At 35.0% G+C, this 24677-nt stretch overlaps 1 protein-coding gene across 2 annotated transcripts in view; it reads left to right on the top strand.

Moving 5' to 3' along the window:
• The window catches only part of Brd10 (bromodomain containing 10), an 86429-nt gene that overhangs the window by 36238 nt on the left and 25514 nt on the right, over window positions 1–24677 (top strand). The window contains exons 4-5 of one of the 2 annotated variants that reach the window (XM_090329948.1): window positions 9279–9358; window positions 19137–19226. In XM_090329948.1, coding sequence (XP_090186074.1) covers window positions 9279–9358; window positions 19137–19226 — 170 coding nt within the window. The remainder of the gene's footprint in view (window positions 1–9278; window positions 9359–19136; window positions 19227–24677) is intronic. The other variant, XM_090329949.1, reaches the window with a different exon arrangement.

Here is a 24677-nt window from a genome sequence, read left to right as displayed (position 1 = left end):
GATAAAAGCCAGTGGTCAATGGGCTGGGAGCATAGCCTAGTTGTAGAGTGCTCACCTCCCATGCATGAAGCCCTGAGTTCAATTCATTGGTACCACATACAGAGAAAAAGCCAGAAGTGGCACTGTGGTTCAAGTGGCAGAGCACTAGTCTTGAACAACAACAACAATGTCCAAGGATAGTGCCCAAGCCCTGAGTTCAGGCCCCAGGACTGACAAAAAAAAAAGCAGTGGTCAGTGGCTGGGCACCCATGGCTCACGCCTGTAATCCTAGTTACTCAAGAGACTGAGATTTGAGGATAGCAGTTCGAAGCCATCATGAACACGAAAGCCTTGAGCTGAAGAGTTCAAGAACATTGCCCGGGTCCACAGTTCAAGCCCCATGACCAACAACAACAACAAAAAGCAGTTGTCAATTTGACTAACCTTTATTTAAAAAAAAAAATTGTTTGAGCCTAGCAAAGTGACACACATCTGTAATGTCAGATATTCAGGAGGTAAAGGCTAGTGGCTCTCAAATTTAAAGCCAGCTAGGCAAAGAGAGACCCTATCTTAAAAATGAAATACAAACAAAAGGTCTGAGAATGTATCTCAAATGATAGAACACTTGCCTAGCATGTATAAGGCTCTAGATTCTAGTACCACCCAAAAAAAGCATGAAAATTAGTTGATTGGGGAAACATTAAAATTGCTTACTAAAATGAGGTTTGTCAGCACCATCCTCTTTATTTGTATATTTAACTAAGAACAGATTAGGAAAAATGTCTTAAGGGTCAAGACTAACCCAAACCTTGAACAAATTTAGATCCTTTGAGGGTTTTTGTATGGTTTCATTCTTTCGCTTTTTTATGTTTTTTGTTTTGCCAGTCCTAGGGCGTGAACTCAGGTACTGAGCACTGTCCTTTGGCTTCTTTTTTGGCCACAATGCCACTTCCACCTTTTTTTTCTCTCTCTGTTTTTGTTTGTTTGTTTGTTTGTTTGTTTTGTGGGTTATGATCTTTGAACTTGGCCTGGGTGTTGTCCCTGAGCTCTTCAGCCCAACACTACCACCTTAATCCTGGGTGTGGGCACTGTCCCTGAGCTCTTCAGCTCAAGGCTACCCCCCTACCCTTGAGCCAAGCCCCACTTCCCGTTTTCTAGAAGTTAATTAGAGATAAGAGTCTCAGGTCCTTTTGTGCCCGGGCTGGCTTTGAACCTTGATCTTCAGATCTCAGCCTTCTATGTAGCTAGGATTACAGGCGTGAGCCTGGCTTTCTCTTTCTGTTTTTATGAGATCCTCAGGAATTGAATCAGGGCTTTATGCATGCTAGGCAAGCACTCTACCACTAAGCCACATTCCCAGCCTTTTTTTGAGATTTTTATTATGCTAAAAGAAATAAATTTTCTTTCTAGTGCATAGAGACAGATTAAAAAACAACAACAACCCTTACCAAGCTCTGGTGGCTCATGCCTATAGTCTTAACGTCTCAAGAAGGCTGAGATCTAAAGATCATGGTTCAAAACTAGTACACACATGAAAGTCTGTGAGACTCTTATTCCCCAATTAGCACAAAAACAAAAATAAGTGGAAGTGAAACCGTTGCTGAAATGGTAGAATACTAGCCTTGAGCAAAAAAGTTCAGGGACAGTGCCCAAACCCTGAATTCAAGCCCCAGGACTGGCATAAAAAATCTCTTCCATACATCATGCGCATTCTTTTATCACTTGGTTAATGAAACCTTCCATTACCTTTCTGACTGGACAATATTTTTCCCTGTTGTGCCTACCTGAAGCACCAAGTACTTCTTTATGACATTTGTCGGTCATTTTTTATTTCTCCTTTCTAGCCTATAGCATTATTGAAGACTGAAGCTTATTCTTAGCTTTTTATCCCTAATACTTGGCACTGGTATGTTTAGAAATCTATTGAGTAAATAAATGAGCACATACACTATGGTTGATTCACTTAGTAACTAAGATTAGCCACTTAATATGTACCCTTTATATCCTTTTCAGAACACATTATTATTATTTTTTTTTTTTTTTGCCAGTCCTGGGCTTGAGCTCAGGGCCTGAGCACTGCCCTTGGGCTTTCTCATGGCCAGAGCCCTACCACTTGTGTCTCAGCACCATTTCTGGCTTTTTTCTTTGTATGTGGTACCAAGGAATCAAACCCGGGTCTTTGTGCATGATAGTCAAGCACTCTACCACTAGGCCAAACTCCCGCCAGAACACATTATTTTTAATAGAGTTATAATACGCTTACCATTTTCTAGTCTACTTTATTAGCATATAAAAATATATAAGATATGAATTTTATAAATGTATAAACATATAAATATTATATATAAATATATATCAGGAATAAGTGCAACTAATAGGTCTTTGCAGAATCATTTTAAATAGCTGCATTTAATTCTGCTGTTTGTTTTTTTTGTGGTTCATTGAACTAACTTCCTCAATGGACATTTGATGTTTTTCTTTTTTCACTAGCATGTTGTAGATTGTGTAGAGGAAGTCGAGTTTGTAGTCAATGAGAAATTTTAAAAATTAGGATGACCAGTTATAAAATCTGAAAAACAGACAAAAACGGTGTAAGATACATTTGTAGTTATTAAAATGTTTGTTTTGTTTTTCAACCAACATGTTTTAAAGGAGTTTTCCCTTCTTAAATAGTTTCTATTTTGAACCAAATAATTTCACTATTTCATCTGTAAACTGATGAAAGTACATAAGGTATACATGGTCTGACTCTCTTTGCTTCTCAATTTAACAGTTATTAAGTATAAGATAGTACAATAAAAGGTCAATAAAGGTATGTGCATGTGTGCACATGTGTGTGCATGTGCACTTGCTAGTCCTGGGGCTTGAACTCAGGGCCTGGGCACTGTCACTGAGCTTTCATGCTCATAGCTATTGTTCCACTACTGGAGCCACAGCCCCACTTTTACTGTGAGATACTTTCTTGTCTGGGCCAGCTTTGAACTTCCATCTTCAGATCTTATTTTCCTGAGTAGTTAGGGTTATGTGATGCTGGCACCCAGCATCATGCTGTATTCTCTTTCTTTCTTCCTTTCTTTCTTCCTTTCTTCCCTTTCTTTCTTTCTTTATTTGGTCGGTCATGGGGCTTGAACTCTGGGCCTGGGTGCTGTCCCTGACCTCTTCAGCTCAAAGCTAGCAGTCTACCACTTGAGCCACAGTACCACTTCTGGCTTTTTCTATGTATGTGATACCGAAGAATCTAGGTCTTTGTGCATGCTGGGCAAGCACACTGCCCCTAGGCTGAACTCCCGGCCCCCATGCTCAATTCTTACATGAAGGATTTTTAAGAATATTGAGGGTTAGATATGTAAAATGGTTAATAACATGGAAATCATGGAATTTCACTTAAGCAAGGTGTTACTGGAAAAGTCAGCATAATAAAGAAAAGTTAATGGGGCTGGGAGTTTGGTTTAGTGGTAGAGTGCTTGCCTAGCATGCACAAAACCCTTTATTTGATTTCTCAGTACCACATACACAGAAAAAGGCAGAAGTGCTGCTGAGGCTCAAGTGGCAGAGTGCTAGCTTTGAGCAAAAAGTATGCAAGGACAGTGGCCAGGCCCTGAGTTTAAACCCAGGACTGGCCAAAAAAAAAGAATGTAAAAGTTAAGGTGTCCTAAGCTATTTGAGTGATGATGAGTGTGCCATTTAGGGGGCAGGAATCTGTTTATAGGTATGAGGAAATTCAGTTCTTTTACATAATTAAATCAGAAGACCAATGTAGATGAATGAGTTAAAAACAAGCTATATCAAATCTGTAGAAGCAATGAGATACTTTATAGAAAATGAGAAAGCTAATTTGTAATAGTTCTTTCCCATGCCATGTTTGTGTAAAGTTTTGTAGAGTTCTGTGTTGATAGCACTGCAAAACCTAATTGTGCATCTTCTTGGAGAAAACCTATAGAGTAACCAAGTGGAGATTCTGAGATTTGTGAAAGAGCAAAAGAATGGACCGTGCTTCATGTTCTTTTCGCTCTCCTCTATTTTTCCCTTTGAAAGCACTAATAGGGCTGGGAGTGTGGCCTGGTGGTAGTATGCTTGCTTAGTATGCACGAAGCCCTGGGTTCCATTCCCCAGAACCGCATACACAAAAGCTGGAAGTGGCACTGTGGCTCAAGTGGCAGAGTGCTAACCTTGAGCACGAAGTGTCCAAGGACAGTGCCCAGACCCTGAGTTCAAGCCCCAGGACAGGCAAAAAAAAACCCCACTAATATTCAAGCCAAGCCCAGGTGGCTCATACCTATAATTGCAGCTACTCAAAAGGTTAGGATCTGAGAATGATAGTTTAAAGACAGTGTGGGCAAATAAATCCAAGAGGCTCTTAGCTTCAATTAGGCAAAATGCTGAAAGTGTAGATGTGGCTTAAGTAGTAGAGCCACCAGTGTGAGCAAAAAAGCTGATTGACAGATTGAGACTTTGAGTTCAAGCCCCAGTACTGCACCACCACCATTACCACCCCCTGCAAAAAAAAGTACTGATACATAATGATTCTGTGTGCCATACATTGTTGTAAACATTTATACAAAATAAATGATTTAACCATTCTAAAACACAAAAATGTAAGCTATAGAGAGATTTGTTTACTTGTCCAAGGTCATACATTTAACAAGTGACATGATTAAGAGAAAAGATCTGAAGATATTTAGGAGGCTGTTCAAGAACTATGAAAACAAGTTGATAGGGTTTAAATGAGGATGTAGATGATAACCAGAAAAATTTAAATCCATTTCATGAATATGTGGCCTTCCTTTCACATTGACAGGAGAAATTCTGTTTTAAAAGATTATCCAGTTAGAATAGGAGTAATAGGGTAGCTTATCCCTGTAATTCCAGCTCTTACAGGCTGAGGTTGAGAGTATAACACTTCAAAGCCAGCCTAAAGTATCAAGACATCTCAACAAATAAGCTAAATGTGGTGGGTATTTCTTTGATATCAAACACACACGAGGCAATAGGTAGGAAGATTTCAGATTGATGCAGGCCCCAGGTTAAAAAGGAGACCTTGCCTAAAAAATGAAGTTAAAAAAGGGCCGACTATAGTGGTACAGTGCCCCAGGTTCAAGCCCCAGTATTACCAAAGAGAAAGAGATTGTGGTAAATTTGATAGAAGATTGAATATCCTGAATTAAAGGGAAAAATAATTGGTTGCTGAGAAGTACCATATGATGAAATAAAGGTAAGTAATTGCCGGTATAAGAAATTTACTTAGTTGGGTGCTGATGGCTCACACTTATAATCCTAGCTACTCAGGAGACTGAGATCTGAGGACCTCAGTTTAAAACCAGCCCAGGCAGGAAAGGACATGAGACTCTTATTTCCATTTAGCTACCTAAAATCTGGAAGTAATGCTGGGGCTCAAAGTGGTAGAATGCTAGCAAAAAAGTTCAAGGACAGCACCCAGACCCTGAGGTCAAGTGCCACAACCAATAACAAGAAGAAGTTTACTTATAGGCAAAGAGAACAGAAGGAAAATCAACTATTCCATTAAAATTAAATTGCTTACATTGAAATAGAAGATTCCAGAAACTTCTATACAATGAAAATATTAAGACATAAACATAGCACCAAATTCAGACTTCAGTTTGGGCTTCAAGTCTGTGATTTCATATCCCAAGCACCTCCTAGATTAAGTATGTAATAAAAATGTCCTTGGATTTTCACCAGTAACTTGCTAGGCAAGCACTCTACCAAACTCCCGGCTCATTAATAAAGTTTTGGGCATTTTTCTGACTACAAGTTAATACTTTTTGCCCAAATCTGTATGATGGAAGATTTAAATAAGTACTATTGTTGAAATTCTGTGCGTGTTTTAAACTGACCTTTGATTTCTGCACATTTTGACAATTATATTCTATTTTATAGAATCAGATGACTTAGAGAAGGAGTGAAAGGCCCTAAATACGTTCGGCATAAGTGGTTGGGGAATGAGAGTCCACTGGGGGGCGGTATATGACTTGTCTAATATATATCTTGTCTTGCAACAAGCATATTATCACATTGCAGCTTGTAGTTTTGTAGTATCCAGTGATCCACTTAAAAATGATATTTACTTTTTAAAAGGAGGCACTATTTTTAACAAAGGATATAAAGAAATTTAGATTGAAATGGTTTTCTCTTAAAGCTATAGACAAATTATTAAATGATAGTCAACATGCAAATAAATCTTCTAACTCTAATCAAAAGAAATTCTATGAAGTCAGCCAAAAATGTGTATCTTATCCCTGTCAAGTTTTGAAGAATTATTATATCAACAAAAATCAGTTTTGAAATGAAAAGCTCTAGTTTGAAGTATATTAGTACATATTAGCTACAAATCATTAACTTCTTTGTTCCTAATCTGTTTTGTAGTTAAAACTGAGATATCATAAAATCTAGTACTCATAGAACCTGGCATTTTGTAGGAACCGATCAATGAGTCAGTCAGTCAGTGGTAACTGATTTTTGTGAGGCTGAATTACATAATTGGAAGGAACTCGGACTTTGAAGTAGAATCCCTGTCTGTGGTCCTTCCTGTGTAACACATGAAGAAGTTAATCAGGTTAATTAAGTTAATAAGGCATTACCTATCTTGGAATGTTGTTTTGACATTTAAGTGATTAATAATTTATTTTAAAAATCACTTTACTATAAGTGTCACATATTAGGCTCTCAATGAATGTTAATATTGTTACAATCACTATTAGGTCATTTGTGAAACTTTTTTTTGTATTTCAATAATTTTATTGAAAGGTACCAAACAGTAGATGGTCAGGTTACATCTGCCAACTCAAAGTTAAAGCACTGATGTTTTCACAATGTTAAAATGTATCAGTCCTTTGGGGAAACCAAAAAGTTACCCATAAAGTTGGTCTAGAAAAGTCAAGGATAAACTACATTGTGGGTCTTTGTTTTTTTTTCTTCAGCACTCATTTATCCATAACATGTCAGATTTGCTAAGGGCCCTTCTGGAGGGACTCTGGTTGTACATATACTGTCTATAACACTTCTAGATTCCCTTAGATCCACCAGCTGATGGAAACAACTTTCACTACTATGTTACCTCTGCCATCTCAGAATTATGTGGGTGCCAACCTTTCTTATGATGCAGAGGAGTACTTGAAACTTAGTAGTGCAAATTATGCTTGGCATGATGCTATATACCTGTAATCCCACCTATTAATGAGGTTAACGAATAAAGATTTCAAGTTCCAGGCCAATCTGTACAAATTAGTCAGACTCCATTTTAAGAAAAACTTAAGTTAGATAGGCCAGGCTCTATGGCTCATGCCTGTAATCCTAGCTACTCAGGAGACAGATCTGAGGATCAAGGTTCAAAGCCAGCTAGGTCACTGAAGTCAGTGAGACTCTTATCTCCAGTTAACCACCAGAAAACTGGAAGTTGTGCTGTGACTCAAGTGGTAGAGCACTAGCCTTGTACTGAAGAGCTCAGTAACTGCACTCAGGCCTAGAGTTTAAACCTCATGATCAAGGGGGGAAAAAAGTTTTTAGCCTTCAGAAACACAGATTTACTTAGCAAATCACTAAATCTTTCCCACTGAACTTTAAAAACTGATAGTATACAGAAAGAAGATATATGTTTGTGAGTCTCCTGGGCTAGCTATTTTCAGAGGCATACCATAGTCACTTTTCCTAACCATTGCTTAAGTAACTCACCCACTGAACTATTTCTGTAGCAGTACTGTTATATATGTACAGTGTCAACACAGAAGCATATAATTATGAGAAAAATATGTTGGATCATTTAAAAAACTTTTAACTATTATGAAATAAGTTGATACTTACAAAACAGGGTATTAAAGGCTATATGAACCTTACCCATAAACTATGTCATCTCAACGTCTGTAACACTTTAGTCATATTCTACACATTTTATTGAACCAGAAGTTAGAAATTACACACATTGCAGTTCTGTGATAAGATTAAAAAGGAAGAGCTGGGAGTTTGGCCTAGCAGTAGAGCGCTTGCCTAGCAGGCACGAAGACAGGGGATTCAATTCCTCGGTACCACATACATAGAAAAAGCTGGAAGTGGTGCTGAGGTTCAAATGGTAGAGCTCTAGCCTTGAGAAAGTCCAAGAAAAGTGCTCAGGTCATGAGTTCAAGCCATGACTGGCAAAAAAAAAAAGATTAAAAAAGAATATGGAAAATAACCACAGCCATATTGTTAGCATAAATTGGCAGCTGAGTTCAATAAAATATCAGATACTGACATTTTTCATTTGAGATCATATCTACTTAAAACTATGCAAAATGAATTTATTTTATGTGTTTACTCATTTTCTTATTTGAAAAAAATTGTAACTTTTAAGTTGCTTTTAGTCTACAGATAATGAGTCAAAATTAATATAGAAGGTCTGGGAACAGCTCAGTAGTAGAATGCTGGCTTGACAAATACAAGGCCTTTTGAGCCTCAGGACCAAAAGAAAAACACAATTAATATAGAGGTATTTAAATTAACTCTCTATACCTTTCTATAGTCTGCGAACTGGAAGTCAGTGTCCATTTATAATTAAGAGAAATAAATTAGAGTTTTTGCTAATTACAAACAATTTTAGCATGTTTCTTAGTAAAATAGAAGTTTTATGTTTTTATGAAGTCAAATACTAAGAAGTAGATAATGCTGCATACATATGCTATAAATTGAATTTCTTTAAAAATATGACATTTCATTTTCGTGATTTCTCAGTGCACAAACTACTAGGTGCACTTTGAAGGGAGATGTTTATCTTCTAAAACTTTGAATTTTGAGTATTGCCAAGAGCAGCCCATTAGCTGTGTGCAGAGCTGAAGGGATAGAAAAACCTTGTTTCCTAAATTACTGAGAGTATTTTCATATTAGGTTGAGTAGATGCTATAATTTTGTTACAAGTTCCTGACTGCACAAGTCATTATTACAGGTAAGGATTTTTTCCCCATGTGATCTTATTATTAGTTGTGAACGTTGATTTTAACTTAGTAGCAGTAATGTGGCTTTTTCTCTGACTTGATTGTAGTTAATTCTGAAACGTATACAACATAGTTTAAAATTTGTAATAGTTTGCTTTTTACATAAATAAGATAGCATTTGTTAACCTGTCTGTTACAGGTAGTTTTAGTTCAATGTTTGCTCTTACTGGGGCTTGTTTTGATTCATCAATTTTATTTGACTCACTAGCTGCCATCTGTTAGTTATATTTTAACTTTCAAGGCTCTGTGTAATTTGGCTTTTGTTAATGAAGTTCTGAAAACGGCATTAATAAAGCTTTTCTTTTTTAATCCTGAAAGGAAAAAAATCCATATCTAAGAAAGCAATCACAAAGAAGAGGAAAATTCTCACAAAAGCACCTGCTGTACCAGAATTTCAGGTAAATTTTCAACATTGTCTCTTTTCTTTTAGTTTAATTTTTCTGGTTCTGTATTTACTTTATTGCTTAAGAGATTGGCTGAACTTTAAGAAATTATCTCATATACTTAAAATGAAATGTTTCTGACAATGTTATTTTTCCCTTGAAAGCACAAATTTAGCCAATCTGCCAGAATTTCATGATTTTTTTTTAACCTCTGTTTCTGTCTCTTGTTAGTCAGAAAACCTGGCTTTTAAAAATATGCTAACCTGAACTAAGTTTTGTAGAAGCAGTATAATAGGATAATAGAAATATATTTATATATAATAAAAGAATATTAAGTAAAAGTTAAATGGTCTCCATAAATAGAAAAATGTATGTACTGCCCATTATTTTATTTTTTTCTTCAAAAAGATAACTATGTATTAACATAGGGACATGTGAAAAGTTTTTTTTGTTTGTAGCTAATAATGTGAATAAGCAGTCTTGTTTTGGTTAAGTATTTTATTTTCTACTTTATAAAATATATTTTATTCAAATGACACTGACTTTAGTAACTGTGAAAGTGTTTATAACATATAGTCTGATTATATAGTTACATGGATATATCTATTTTCAGTAAAAAGTCCCATATGGCAGAAATTGGTAAAAATTAAGTATTTTTAAATAAAGTAAAAAAAAAAGATACATTTTAATCAGTATTTTAGAGTATCCTAGTGATGTTTTTAAGATGAATTGCAAGCATTTCTACAAAATGTTTATATAATAACTTTCGTTATAGCATTGTCAATTAAGAATATATTACAGTTTACTTAGGTCCTGTCTTTCTACTGTTGATTGTTTGTAACATGACTACATACTGTAATGTTATATTACTATGCTTCTACTGATGTCATACCACCGTTGCTATTTTTAGGACTAATTTTCCCTCAATTCTTCAAAGTAATAGTCTGGAAATAATACATCTTAGTTAAGATCTGGTCTGTTTCTGTATTTTGTGCTCCTATATTAGTGGATAGAGTGTATATGCAAAAGTAAACTGCATACAGTGTTTTTATACAATTGCAGTTGATATTAGTAATACATTAAATTATTTCAATGGATTGCAAAGCCCGTATTTCTTTTTTAAGGTAGCAAAACAAAATGGAAATTATCAATGTAATGTGTCACATATGTTATGTGAATATGTATAATCCTATATTGTTTTATGAGACTTTGGTTTTAGTTGTGTGCAGATAGACAGTGACAGGAATTGTAAAGTGTATTTTCGACTCAGCACATTGACAAAAAAAGTTTGTAAAACACTGTTTTAAGTGATCATTCAGGTCAGTTATTGACCATTTGCTTACCACTCACAGAAACTTAAGGTCAAAAGTACATGTTTTGCTAGATTGAGCTGCTCAAAAAAATAAATAAAGTTCCTTTCCTGGTTCTTAAGGTATGGATGGATTGTGTATCTGCATAGGTCTAAGGTGGGGATACTGTCCTGAGAATAAATGCTCTTATACCTACTTTATTCCTCATAAGGAAAATGGAAACTACATCATAATGGAATATGTCATTTACTTCAAATAAATTATTAATAGAATACAGATAATACTAATCACCAATGAACTTTGCAAAGTGTAAACTTAAAGCTGTGTTCATACATAAGAATACCACTTACTGAAGCTTTTTCTTGCCAAAAATTTTATAAAATTTATAAAATTGCTCATTTTACCCATTAAAAATATTTGTGCCAATATTGGGGCCTGAATACAGGGTCTTGTGCTCTCCCTGGTCTTTGATGATGAAGGCTGGCATACCACCATTTGAGCCATACCTCTAATTTGGGCTCTCTGATGATTATTTGAAGATAAGAATCCCATGGCTACCCAAGCTGTCTTCAAACTAAATCCTCACATCTTAACCTCTGAGTAGCTAGGATTATAGGTATGAGCCACAAGTATCCAGTTTACTCAAGTTTTGTTGGATTTTTGTTTGTTCTTGCAGGTCCTGGGGCTTGAATTGAACTAGGTCTGGGCACACTGTTCATGAGTTCTTTTGCTCAAGGCTAGCACTCTATCACTTGAGCCGCAGCTCCACTTCCCACTTATAGACATTCTAGCTGGGACTGGCATTGAACCTGATCCTCAGATCTTAGCCTCCTAAATAGTTAGGATTACAGAAATGATCTACCAGCATCCATCTAAGGTTTATATATATATATACACGATCAAAGTTAAATGTCATTTCTGGTATTGAGCATGAAAATCCTTTATAGAAATATATAAGTAGGGGCTGGGAATTTTGCCTAGTGGTAAGAGTGCATGCACAAAGATCCAGGTTCGATTCCTTGGTACTGCATACATAGAAAAAAGCTGGAAGTAATGCTGAGGCTCAAGTGGTAGAGGTTTGGCCTTGAGAAAGTTCAAGGACAGAGATCAGGCCCTGAGCTCAAGCCCAGGACTGGTTAAAAAAAAAGAAAGAAATATAAAAGTAGAATATTTTCTGTCTTATCCTTTTTAATGCTGAAAAGAAAGCTATTGTTACAAAATTTTAAATCCCTATGAAAAACCTAGCCTGTTTACCAAAAAGCTAGCCTTCTTTGCAGTGATAGAAAATATTTTTATTTTTTATTTTTATTTATTTATTTTGTGGAGCATGGGCTTGAATTCTGGGTCTGAGCACTGTCCCTGAGCTCTTTAGCTCATCGCTACCACCCTACCTCTGGGCCTGGGCATTGTCCCAGAACCCTACCCCTGAGCCACATCCTCACTTCCTGTTTTCTAGTGATTAGTTGGAGATAAGAGTCTTGTGTTCTTTAGTGCCTGGGCTGGCTTTGAACCTCTATACTCAGTATGTTCTTTAGTGCTTGGGCTAGCTTTGAATCTCCATCCTCAGATCTCAGCCTCCTGAGTAGCTAGGATTACAGATGTGAGCCACCACACCTGGCTAAAAAATATTTTTAAAAACAATTAAGACATTAAATTGTAAAGTTTATTTTTTAAGCACTAATATATGAAAAAAGACATCTATTTTAATCTCACCTACTTTTTATTCTGACAGTATAATTGTTGACTTTTTAAAAACTAAAAAAACCCTTATTTTAGAAGGAATTCATGTTTATAAATACATCTAATGTCTCTCCATTTAAGAAAAATAATTATGTCACTACTGTTTGTTATATACTGTGGACATTGGTGAATTAAATTTGTAAATGCACTCACATGTGTGTTTGTATGTGTGTGTGCATTGTACAGGGACTAACAGTGTCTATTGCTTTTGCTAAGAGTTATATCACTGATTGTCAGACCTTTAACATTATAAAAATAATCAGATGTTTTTATTAAAAATGAAGGTTTTTCAATTTCCCACTCTAAAGACCTCTTTTCAGTGAATCTAGAGGGGCATGTGTCATCTGCATGGTGAATGAGGCTTTACCTACTAATTTTGGAACTTTAAGTTTATTTATTTTTTGTTGGTAGGGTTGTTGTAAGGATTAAATTATATAGCTTAGGAAGTGGTACTGTGACTCAAGAGGTAGGTCGGTAGCCTTGAGCTGAAGAGCTCAGGGACAACGCCCAGGCCCAGAGTTCAAGTTCCATGACTGACAAAAAAAAAAAAAATATATATATATATATATATATATCTGTATATATATACACATATATATATATACCTTATAGTTTAGCTGTTTTATTATTTATTCAAATAAACATATGATTCTGAGAGAAAATACACTACAAGTAAGAAAAATCAATTAGGAATCAGCTTAAGAGCAGCTATTATTGATCTAGCACTTTTGTCAGCTACTAAACACCTTAAAATAAATTTTGAATATTTGACCACAGAGTGAAAAAAGTCTTATTTTAGTGTTCTGATGAGATAGATATGTGGCATGTGAGGAAATCCTATTGAGTATTATTTTAATATTTAGAGCACTAGTTATTTAACCATTTATCTTTTTTGTTGTTGTTGTCAGGGCTTGAACTCTGGGCCTGGGTTTGAAATCTGGACCTGGGTGCTACCCCTGAGTTTTTCAGCTCAAGGCTACCACCCTACCCCTGGGCCTGGGCGTTGTCTCTGAGCTCTTCAGCTCAAGGCTACCACCCTACTCCTGGATCCACAGCCCTACTTCCAGTTCCAGTGGTTTACTGGAGATAAGAGTCTCAATGCCCAGGCTGGTTTTGAGCCTTGATCCTCAGATCTCAGCCTCCTGAATAGCTAGGATTACAGGCGGGAGCCACCTCGCCTGACTTTAAGCATTTATATTAAATAATAACATCCAAAAAATATATGGAGAAAAAAAAATAATAATATTTCCCCCCACCCACCCACCCCGTCCTGGGGCTGGAACTCTTGGCCTGGGTATTGTCCCTGAGGATTTCAGTTCAAGGCTATCACCGTATCCCTTTAGCAACAGCACCACTTCCTAAATAACATTATTTTAAGCTGATTAACTTTTTCTATATTAATTTTGTATTATTGTAAGCAAGACAAGTGAACAGTTTTCCTAATAAAGTTAATTTTTTTTTCTTTTTGTTGATCATGGGGCGTGAATTCTGAGCCTGAGTGCTGTCCCTGAGTTCTTTTGCTCAAGGCTAATGCTCTACCACTTAAAAGCAACAGCACCACTTCTGATTTTCTGGTGGTTAATTGGAAGTCTCATAAATTTTAGTGCCCAGGCTAACTTTGAACTGTGATCCTCAGATCTCAGCCTCCTGAGTAGCTAGAATTACGAGTGTGAACCACCAGCACCTGGCTTAAGTTATTATTTTTTGTAAGTTAATATTTGAAAAGTCTAATATATAAATTCTTCCTACGTACATAATTATAGTAGAAAGTTCTAGACTATATTTAAACACATGCGTTTCCACAACTAGTGGATACAATGTCAAGTACCAGTGGTTCACCTATAAACTTAACTACTAAGGCTAATATCTAACAGATCACAGCTTAGAACCAGCCAGGGCAGAATAGTACACAAGATTCTCTCCCAAATAACCAGAAAAGGTCAACACTGGAGGCATGATTCAAATGGTAGTAAAGTGCCAGCGAAGCAAGCATTGTGCACTAAGTTCAAACCCTAGTACAGGCAAGAGAAAGAAAGAGAGGGGGCAGGGGGAAGGGAGGGAGAGAGAGTGAGGTGACAACTATTAAAAAACAAATTACTCAATACTGTAACCCCTTTGTACATCACTTTTATAATAACAATAAATAAATTATACAAATAGAAAAGACCCAGTAAGAATTAAAAAATAATTTAGCAATCTTAGTTACCACATTGTTTTTTGTTAATAACAAAAAAAATCCTAGTGTAATGTTCTCCTCATTCATAGTATGATTTATTCTGAAAGCTAATTTGCAAGAGAATTATTTGTGGAAGTATTAGAATCATATTATTTTCAAAAACCATATGGATCTTTCACATATCCCTGAAAAAGGTTTTTTTTCTCCATTCAAGCAATACAGAAACTAAGGAATAAGACATGAAATGTAGGCTGGGTGCTATTGGCTCATGCCTATAATCCTAGCTATTCAGCAGGCTGAGATCTGAGGATCACAGTTCACAGCCAGACCAGGCACAAAGTGTGTAAGACTCTTATCTCCAATTAACCGCCAAAAAGCCAGAAGTGGCACTGTGGCTCAAGTGGTAGAGTGCCAACCTTGAGCTGAAGAGTTCAGGGACAAAGCCTCGGCCCAGAGTTCAAGCCCCACAACTGACATAAAAAAAGAAAAAGAAGTAGTCCCCATTATAACAAATTGAGACTGAAGAAATTAAACTTTTGGCTAGCTACTTCAGTATGTTCAGAACCTTTGGAGTAAGTCATTATTTTGAATTGCTACCTCTTAAGATGAGTATTTTTAACCTCCACATTTTGTTTTACTTTAATCACAGATTTTTAAAGTTCTTTATTTTAAATATATATAGTACATGAAAGAAAAATATTTTGTTAAGTTGTTGAAATTATTTAGTTTTCATTGTCAGAAATGATTATCTTTCTTTGCAGGCTTTGAAGTGTAGGCCTTATTGCTTGTGTGGTGATTATAAGAAATTAGGAGGACTTTTAACAGAGTAATACGATTTTAGTTTAAATACAGTATAAATTTTGGGTATACACCATACACTTAATGTTTTGCTTATAATTTTATGATAAGTTATAGATTCTGTTATTAGAATGAAATTAGTGTAATTTATTTTGTTTGGACTTGTTATCTTAACTTCAGGATAGTTTTCCTTTTGTTCTTAAATATAATTGATATCTTGTTTCTGTTTTTACAAACTACCTTATATTCTTTTTGAAACATTATTATCATTTCATGAAAAATATTAGATAGGTTACATCCTAAAACTTTAACACATTTAGTTTAATTTTGTTGTGTTTAGAAAGACCCTTAAAGAATATATGGTGGTAGAAGCAATGTAGACACTGGCTTTTCTACTAGCATATCATCACAGGTTACTTTATCTCTATTAGTTTTAATTAGCTTATATTTGAGATATACTTTTTTAGCTTGAATCAAATTACTTATTTTTTGTCCCTTTTAGCTGTAAGGTCTATAATTTTGTAGCTCTTTCATGGTTTATGTCAAGTGAAAGGTTAACATTAGGAAGAGTATGAGAGTCTTAAGTGATTTCCTGGGGAATGTACAACCTCTGCTGTATGACAAGAAGACATCTTTTCTTGAATGTTAGCATCATGACTTGATTGTAATCCAAGCTTCTGTAGTGCCTTTTTTTTTCACTCCTGGAAGGTCCTATACCTCAGGCTAATAAGAAGGAAGTTCAAATAAGATGCTTTTTTTTTGTCTCAAAATGCCTCTCTGTTCTCCTCATTACGGTGAACTTTACTTACTGAATGGATTATCTTTCTAGAATACTATTTTAAATTGTTTAAAGGTCTTGTAAAACAAAGGAAATAGAGTTGTTTATGACATAGATAAGCATAAAATAATTATGTCCTATTCCAGAATTACCTAGCAGCTCAACTTAATTCTACATATTAGGTATAAAATACACATTAGACATATCACTAGAAACTTTGTATTAGTATTTTAATTCAGGCATGGTAGTGCATGCCTTTAATCCCAGCACTTGAGAGGCTGAGGTCTACCTGGACTACATAGTGAGTGGAAGGATGCCAGACTTAGCTACATACTAAAAACTAGTCCCAAACAAAGAAAAATATAAATCATTGTATAAACTATTGTGTCATTTCAAATAACTTCAAAGTAAAAAGTGATAAAAAATACTGTATCTCAAATTCATTAGCATTTGTAGTTAAGATTAGGTCATTTATTTTAAGTATTCTTTATCTGTTTAATAAGTGTTTAATTCAGTGTGCTATTCCTGAATTGGAAATTAATCTTTTAGATTACACTCTCAAAATTGTAATCTGCAGGCTATTTCTGAGAACTCATTAGCAATGCAGAATATAAAATTTTGTGTGAGACCTACTAAATAAATAATTTTTGTTGTAATAAGATTTTCATACAATTCTTATATGCAATGAAGTTTAAGAAGGACTAATTTAGTACATTTTACTAAGCCTCTTGGAAGTGTTGTTTTATGTAGCTCTTAAGCTGTTGAAATCATTTATCCTTTTACCTCCACTGTATCTATTCCTTTAGCTGGAATGGAAATATTTATTGATTTAGTAAAGAACTGCTATCTCACACTTCTAATTCTAGCTATTCAGAAGCTGAGAGCAGAGGATTGCATATTGAAAGCAGCCTGGGCAGGAAAGCCCATGAGAAGCCAGAAGTGGAGCTCTTTCTTCATTAGCCTTGAGCAATAAAAGCTAAAGGGCAGTTCCCAAGCCCTGAGTTCAAGCCCTAATATTGGCACATGTCTGAGTGCACGTGCACGCCGGGCACACACGTACACACGCACACACACACAGGATCTTACATTTTTTCCATTTAGAATATATTTACAGGGAGATTTACCCTCATTGTTTCTGCAGGTTTCTACAAACAGCATGCAAAATATATATGTTTATTCTTTGCAGTAAAATAGCCAAGATGAAAATAAAATTTCCTTTTAGCTTTTCCATATGTGCAACTAAAAAGTGTGTGTTATGGTATTAACCTAGTATGTTAAGTTCAATGAAAAGGGAGCCATCTTTTATCTGTATTATGTGTATAGACATTGCAAATTCTAAGACAAATTTGACATAGTAATTGGAAGAACTCTTAATCTTCATTGAGTACTTTCTGAATCTTGCTGTAGGGTCAGCTCTATTCTATGGTCTTACAGATATAACAGAAACTGAACACATTATCTAGTTTTAGAGGAAGTATATGGTTTGCCAGCCACCTTTTGGCCATCAACATTTTGTTTATAACCAAATTTGGCAAATTATGATATGTGATTTTTAATATTATTTTATTCTCCTACTATATTGCTGTATATTGTTTTCTACTCTGAAATTTTATTTTTTCCCCAAGCACTACCCTGAGCTACATTTCCAATGCTGAGATTGCTTAATCTGAAGTATATATTTTCCTTATTTTGTCAGTTCTGAGTTTGAAGTTCTGTAGATATGTCTAATACATGATTGTTAATACTGATTATAATAATATGGGAACTTTTTGTGGTCTATTAGATTGAACCATCTTGTCATTTTTGTGGAGCAAAAATTAAATGAACTTCCTGTGTCCTATTTATGTTATTTGTTTGTTTCTTCTGATAAAAGAAAAGTATGCCTTTTAGGAAGTAATTGCCCTTCCAAATATGGGGTTAATAAAAATCACAATAATTTGTAAATGCAGAAAAAATACCATAAAAATAACAGCAAGACTTGTACTTTATCTGAAACCTCTTTTTTTGCAGATAAAATTTTTATTTCAGAGGTTTTCTGTTTCTTTTTCATAATATGTTTTAAATAGGTTAAATTATTTACAGGAAAATTAAATATATTGAACTCACTTGGAAAGCTGTAATTTTTTCAGAACTAAAATGCAGTTAATATGGTTGAGACTTTACAAAATCTTAGCAATTAAATCAAGCTAGCAATTGAACCAGACAATCAAAATCAATTATTTTGGACATTTGCCAGTGTTACCAATATTAAAAAGGAGCCACACATTATGGAATGAAATAGGTCCTCTCGGTGAAGATGATTTTTATCCAAAGCTGTTAAGCTTAGTCAGGTATGCGATGTATACTTCTAGTCACAGTGTGCTGTGGGAGGCCTGGAACAGGCATATTGTAAGTTCAAGATCAACTTGAGATACATAGCAAAACCCTGTCTGAAAAACACATTTTTAAAAAGCTGATATGCTCATGTGAAGAATATACACTTAATTTTATCTATATTTTCAAATCTATTACATATAGTTGCAGTCCTTCTTTGCTAGCACTTCCAACAGCAGTAAGAATTGTTAAATTGTGTAATCAGCACACCAAAACAGAGATAATAACAACTTTCCAGGGGTGCCTTTATTCACCTCCTAGGAGACTGCCTGATGAAGTGCTTCTTAAAGGTGATTGAATTACCTGTGAAATCTAGGGTGAGTTTCCAGATCTTTGTCATTCTGGGCTGAATAACTGAATTGTAAAGCAAATGTAAGCAATGAGGATGTGGGATGAGAACACCAATGTTGAAGTTTTATCCTATTTTATACTAAGACCGAAGTTCATAAATCATAACAAGTGAATACCTCTTAACATGTATCTGTGGAGTGTTCCTTGCTTTACTATTGCAGAGAAAAATAATTGTGAACTCAGTGTGTGTTAAAACAACTTCTGTTACCACGTTTTGGGTGTTTTATATTATGTGTTATCAAGCTGTGTTTTTGTGTTTTATTTTAGCTTATTTGCACTAATCTTGATGAACTCAGGGAATTAATCACAAAAATCGAGAATGAACTCAAAGATCTGGAAAACAGTAGAAAAAAATCGGTAGGTGTTAACCCCACAGTTCTATCTATTATTGTCAGCATTAAAATTTATTCCTGCTTTTTTTCTAAAGCCTTTATAAAACCATATTCTCAAGGACTATATGAAAATTTGCCATGGAAAATAGAAACATTGGTTTTTGTTTTTTTTTCCTATGTGGTCTAGTTTTTATATTTAATAGACAAACATGGTGCCAAGGGGCAAGAAAATTACTTTTGTTTGCCTGGTTTATATCAGGTATAATTTTAGATATTTCCCTTATATTCACTATTTTCTATCTAATAATTTTATCTTACAAATATTCTGAATTAATTACATGTATTTAATGGAAATTTATAGACACATTAATGTTAAATTTTAATTAAATGTAACATAAAAACATGTAAACTAATTAATTGGGCCCTAGATATTGATAGTTTTTTAGAATTTTCAAAATTCTAAATTCTTAAATCTTTACTTTGATTTTTATTTATTTTTTAATGCTATTGAGCGATTGTAGCATGACAGCACTATATGTATTATCCCAGCTTGGTAAAATGCTCCCTTTCGTTACATAGTAAATAATTAACAGCTGTTATTGGCACTAATCTTGATGAACTCAGGGAATTAATCACAAAATGCCCAGTAGCATTGATAGTTGGATAATGTCACAGATGTGAAACAAATTTACATACCAATAAGTAAACGGGGAAGACTTCAAACACTGAAGAAAATCATCATTAAAAGAAAAAAACTTTTATATCTTAGTAATGTATGAAACTACTTTGAGCTCTGTGATCATAATCTACTAAGCCAATATGTACTAAATATGGTAGTGATTCAGCAAGTTTGATATCAAATATGTAGTAGTTATTTATTTGGAAAAACTTATTGATAGCAATCTGAAGGGAAAAGGCTAAAAAAACATAAAACATACAACCCACTAAGGTTTTTTTTAAATGCTGAAGTTAAATGGAACCTTAGACATTTCTGAAGTCTCACACATAACACCCCTGAGAGTATTGCTGTGGATCTAAGAAGTAATTTTCATAGTGATAATAAATAGCAACAAAATATTCAACGTGCTGGAAGTGGCACTGTGGCTCAAGTAGTAGAGTGCTAGCCTTGAGCTGAAGAGCTCAGTGATAGCACACATGCCCAGAGTTCAAATCCCTCTACTGAAAAAAAAAATCAGTATGATACCTGAAAAAATGAGGAAAAATGTATATTGTAGAAATACTTGGATTAAAAATTACTTTGACCCTTTATTAAGCCCATATGTTTTTATATATGCTATAGATACATATCTAGACAATCTCCTGATGCAAAAGAATTAGATGTTTGATTAAAATTTACTACTACTAAGCTGGGCATGGTGGCTTAAGCTAAGCTGTAATCCTTGCTACATGGGAGTAGGGGCAGGAACTACATTTCAAGGCCAGCCAGAGCAGAAGTTCGTAAGACCCCATCTCAACCAATGATTGGGCATGGTGGTACCTACCTGTTATTTGAACTGTGTGGAAAAGCACAATGGCTGGATGCAGGGGCACATGCCTGTCATCAGAGACATGGGCAAGCACAGAGCATTGAAGTCCAGGCTGACCCAGGTAGAAAGCCACACCACCCCTTGAACATAACCAGGCTATAGTGGTAGGGTACCCACCTATCAAGCAAACAGGAGACCCTGAGTTTAATACCTAGTACCACACACACACACACGAAAGATAAAACTTACAGTTGTTCTCCATAAAAGTTAATGAGAATATTTTTTTCAACTAAGGAGTTTTCTGCTTGTTTAATATTCTATATTCATAAAGTATGTAAACTTTCTTTACTAAGCCGGATGCAGTTGCTCACGCCTGTAATCCTAGCTACTCAGGAGGCTAAGATCTGAGAATCAAGGTTCAAAGCCATCCTGGGCATAAAAGGACTTGAGACTCATCTCCAATTAACCTCAAGAAAACGGGAAGAGAGGCTTGGCTCAAGGGTTGGGTGGTAGCCTTGAGCTGAAGAGCTCAGGGACAGCGCCCAGGCCCAAAGTTCAAGCCCTATGACCCACAAAAAAAGAAAAAATTCTTTACTAGCAAAGAGTAGTATTTTCAAATCAAGGTGTGAGTGTGAAATATAGTTGTTCACAGAAGTTACTTGTTTTTAGCTAGGTGTCTATATTTCATGATTGAAAAGAATTCTGTCAAGAAAATTTGTCAGCTCTTTTTTATGCTGCAGTTAAGTATGCCTTTGGTCATTCCCATGTTGTAAATTAAAATTTTATTTATAATACATGATTTTAAGGATAGTTGATATAAGTATTTGTAGGATGTATTGTAGGGGAAAAACAACTTCAGTTCTAGCGATTTTTTTCTATAAAGCCACCTACTTCCCTCGGTGAAGTGGACTTAGGAATAAGTATCTCACTTCCTTTGTAGTATCAAATAGAAGAAAAGTAAAAGAAAAGAAAACTATAAATACTCGACAGTGTATTACTTAACTGGCATGTTTGCCAGAAAACTTTTAGATTATATGCAGAATTTAATTGCTTATGTTTTTGTTTCTCTAAACTTGTTCATAGCCCTTGATATTCTTACATTGCTTTTAAAGTATGTTTCCCACTCTTCAAAGAATAGAAATTTTGGAACTGCTCTTAGCAGAGATAATCTTCCTGAGATTATCAACCAATGACCTTTTTTTACCTTAGTGTAAATTGCCAAAAGATTGACATGAGCAGATTATCTTAACCAATGAAATAACCTGACAAGGTAAAATAAATAGATGAAGCTTGTATTTCATTATTAATCTCTATTTTTTACATTGTCTAATATTGAGTATGATAGACGTTAATAAGAATTAGTTGTATTGTGTATTTGTATTAATATTTAATACCAATTTATTTGTTAAGGTGTTCCACCTAAGTGCATTTTCTAAAAATAACTGATACTTAAACTTTTACTAAAATCCTTATACATTTAATAAAGAACTTATCTGCCTCTCTGCATTGTTCGTATTTTTGGTCGTTTTTTTTTTCCTTTGTCTTTCTTCATTGCCAGGCTGTCTGTCAATTGTCATCTCTCATGTGTGTTCATACATTTGCCCTAGCTGATGTTCTGTGGATTAAGAAAGCAGGTAACCATACTTACTAGAATTGAACTCAGTGAGGATCTAAGGGACTTATCAATGATAACATGTGTGAACTGGATGATAGTGGTACTGTTTTGACTTATTCCTTGTCTTGTAGGTTTACTTCACTACTGTCAGATAAAGGAAGTATTAATATTGTTCTCCATAGGAAGATATAATATCTTTATCAATTGTTATTATTTACTTTCCTATCTAAACAATGAAAGATAAATTCTGTTTAAATATTGTATTGCCATAAATGTAATTACTCAAGCTAGAAATTACATAGGGAATAGAAATTTAGTACAGACTGATATAAATACTTAGCCACTTCGTGGGGCTTCTTTTTTTGCAGAGCCTTTCCAGATAGTTTTTCCTACCAAAGTGATGGGGAAGAATGATGGCTCCCATTTTCTCACCTAGGTCAACATTCCATTTAGAAAACTCTACCGTGTGGGGCCAGGAGTTTGGCCTAGTGGTAGAGTGCTTGCCTAGCATGCACAAAGACCAGGTTCAATTCCTCAGTACCACATTCATAGAAAAGCTGGAAGTGGTGCTGTGGCTCAAGTGGTAGAGCATTAGCCTTGAGAAAAAAGCCCAAGGACAGTGCTCAGGCCCTGAGTTCAAGCTCCAGGACTGGCAAAAAACAAACAAAAAACCTCTACCACTAAGTCAGATTCTTAGCCTCAATATATAGTCTTTTAAAACTCTAGAGTACTTTTCATTCTTTTTTTTTCCTTTTTTTTTATTGTTGGGATAATATATAGAGGGGTTACAGTTACATTCATCAGGTAGTAGGTGTATTACTTCTCACATATTGATACCCCCTCTCATGTTTTTGTCCCCATTTCCCTCTCCCTACCCTCTCCCAATCATCCTGTTTTCCTCCCTTTCCTTTCCTATTTCAAATTATTTTTTAATTCTTGAAAGATAATTAATTCCATTTATGGTTAATAATGTGAAGAGAGAAAATTTGTTTGGTCTTACTTGATAATTCCCATCACTTCATGTAGGAGTAACTCAACATCCTTTCTATCCTGTATTTAATGTCGAGATAAAATTTGTGTTTTGCACAATTATTTGGAAAATATCCATTCTTCTGTAATAAGTTATTAGCTTTCAGGAACTATAAGCTGCTAGGTATCTTAATAATATTACCTACGTCTATTTTATTTTTTTTGAAATTTGTTAGACACTATTGCTTTCAAAATAAAAGATCTTGCAGGTTTGAATTTCTTAGCTTTTTATCATATCTACATAATTTATATTCCATATAGTTTACATATTCAAAGAAGTCTCAGTATTCTTTTTTAAATTGTATTTTATTGTCGGGTTGATATAAAGAGGGGTTACAGTTACATTCTTCAGGTAGTGGATACATTACTTCTTGAACATTGATAGCCCTTCTGATTTTTTTTTTCCATTTTCCCTCCTTCCACCCCTTCCCCATCATCTTGTTTTTCCCCTTCCCTTCCCTATTTCAAATAAATAAACATATATACAATATACTAGTATCAAAGTCAGATACAGTGACAACATTCAGTATTCTTTCTTTTTTTTTTTTTTTTTTTTGGCTCTCAGGGCTTGAGCACTGTCCTTGGGCTTTCTCAAGGCTAGCGCTCTACCACTTGAGCCACAGCACCACTTCCGGCTTTTTCTGTGTATGTGATACAAGGAATCAAGCCCAGGGCTTTGTGCTTGCTAGGCAAGCATTCTTACCACTAGGCCATGCCAACATTTAACTTTTATTCTCCACATTTCTTACCCCAAATGCACACACACACACAAATTTATAAAAGTAAATTAACAGTGGTATGTTTAATAGACTACTTCTAATAATGGGAATTTGGAAGCAGCTCATTTGTCCAACAGTAGGGAGATAAGTAGCCATCATAAATACTGATACAGCCAGGTGCAGTAGCTCATGCCTGTAATCCTAGCTACTCGGAATGCTGAGATCTGAGGTTCAAAGCCAGCCCAGGCACTCAAGTGCCTTATCTCCAATTAACCACCTGAAAACCGGAAATGGTGCTATTGCTCAAGGGGTAGGGTAGTATCCTTGAGCTGAAGAGCTCAGGGACAGCATCCAGGCCCAGAGTTAAAGTCCCATGACCCACAATAAATAAATAAATAAATGTTGATACAGTAGTATATTATATAACTGGAAAACAAAATATCCGGTCATTTTTACTCTATGAAAATATTTGTAAAATATTTTTGTGAAATATTTTGTAACATAAATTTTACACAGATACAAAATAATAAGTACAGCATGGTATCCCTAATATGTGGCTATTAAATCCAAAGAGTAGAAGAGCGAGGACTCAATAACTGCATACCCAAAGCTATGGACATGGTAAT

This window comes from Megascapheus bottae, chromosome 3 (genome assembly GCF_031878675.1).
Source record: "Megascapheus bottae isolate mThoBot1 chromosome 3, mThoBot2.hap1, whole genome shotgun sequence".
Classification (NCBI taxonomy): Eukaryota; Metazoa; Chordata; class Mammalia; order Rodentia; family Geomyidae; genus Megascapheus; species Megascapheus bottae.
This window is presented reverse-complemented; position numbering and strand designations above follow the sequence as displayed.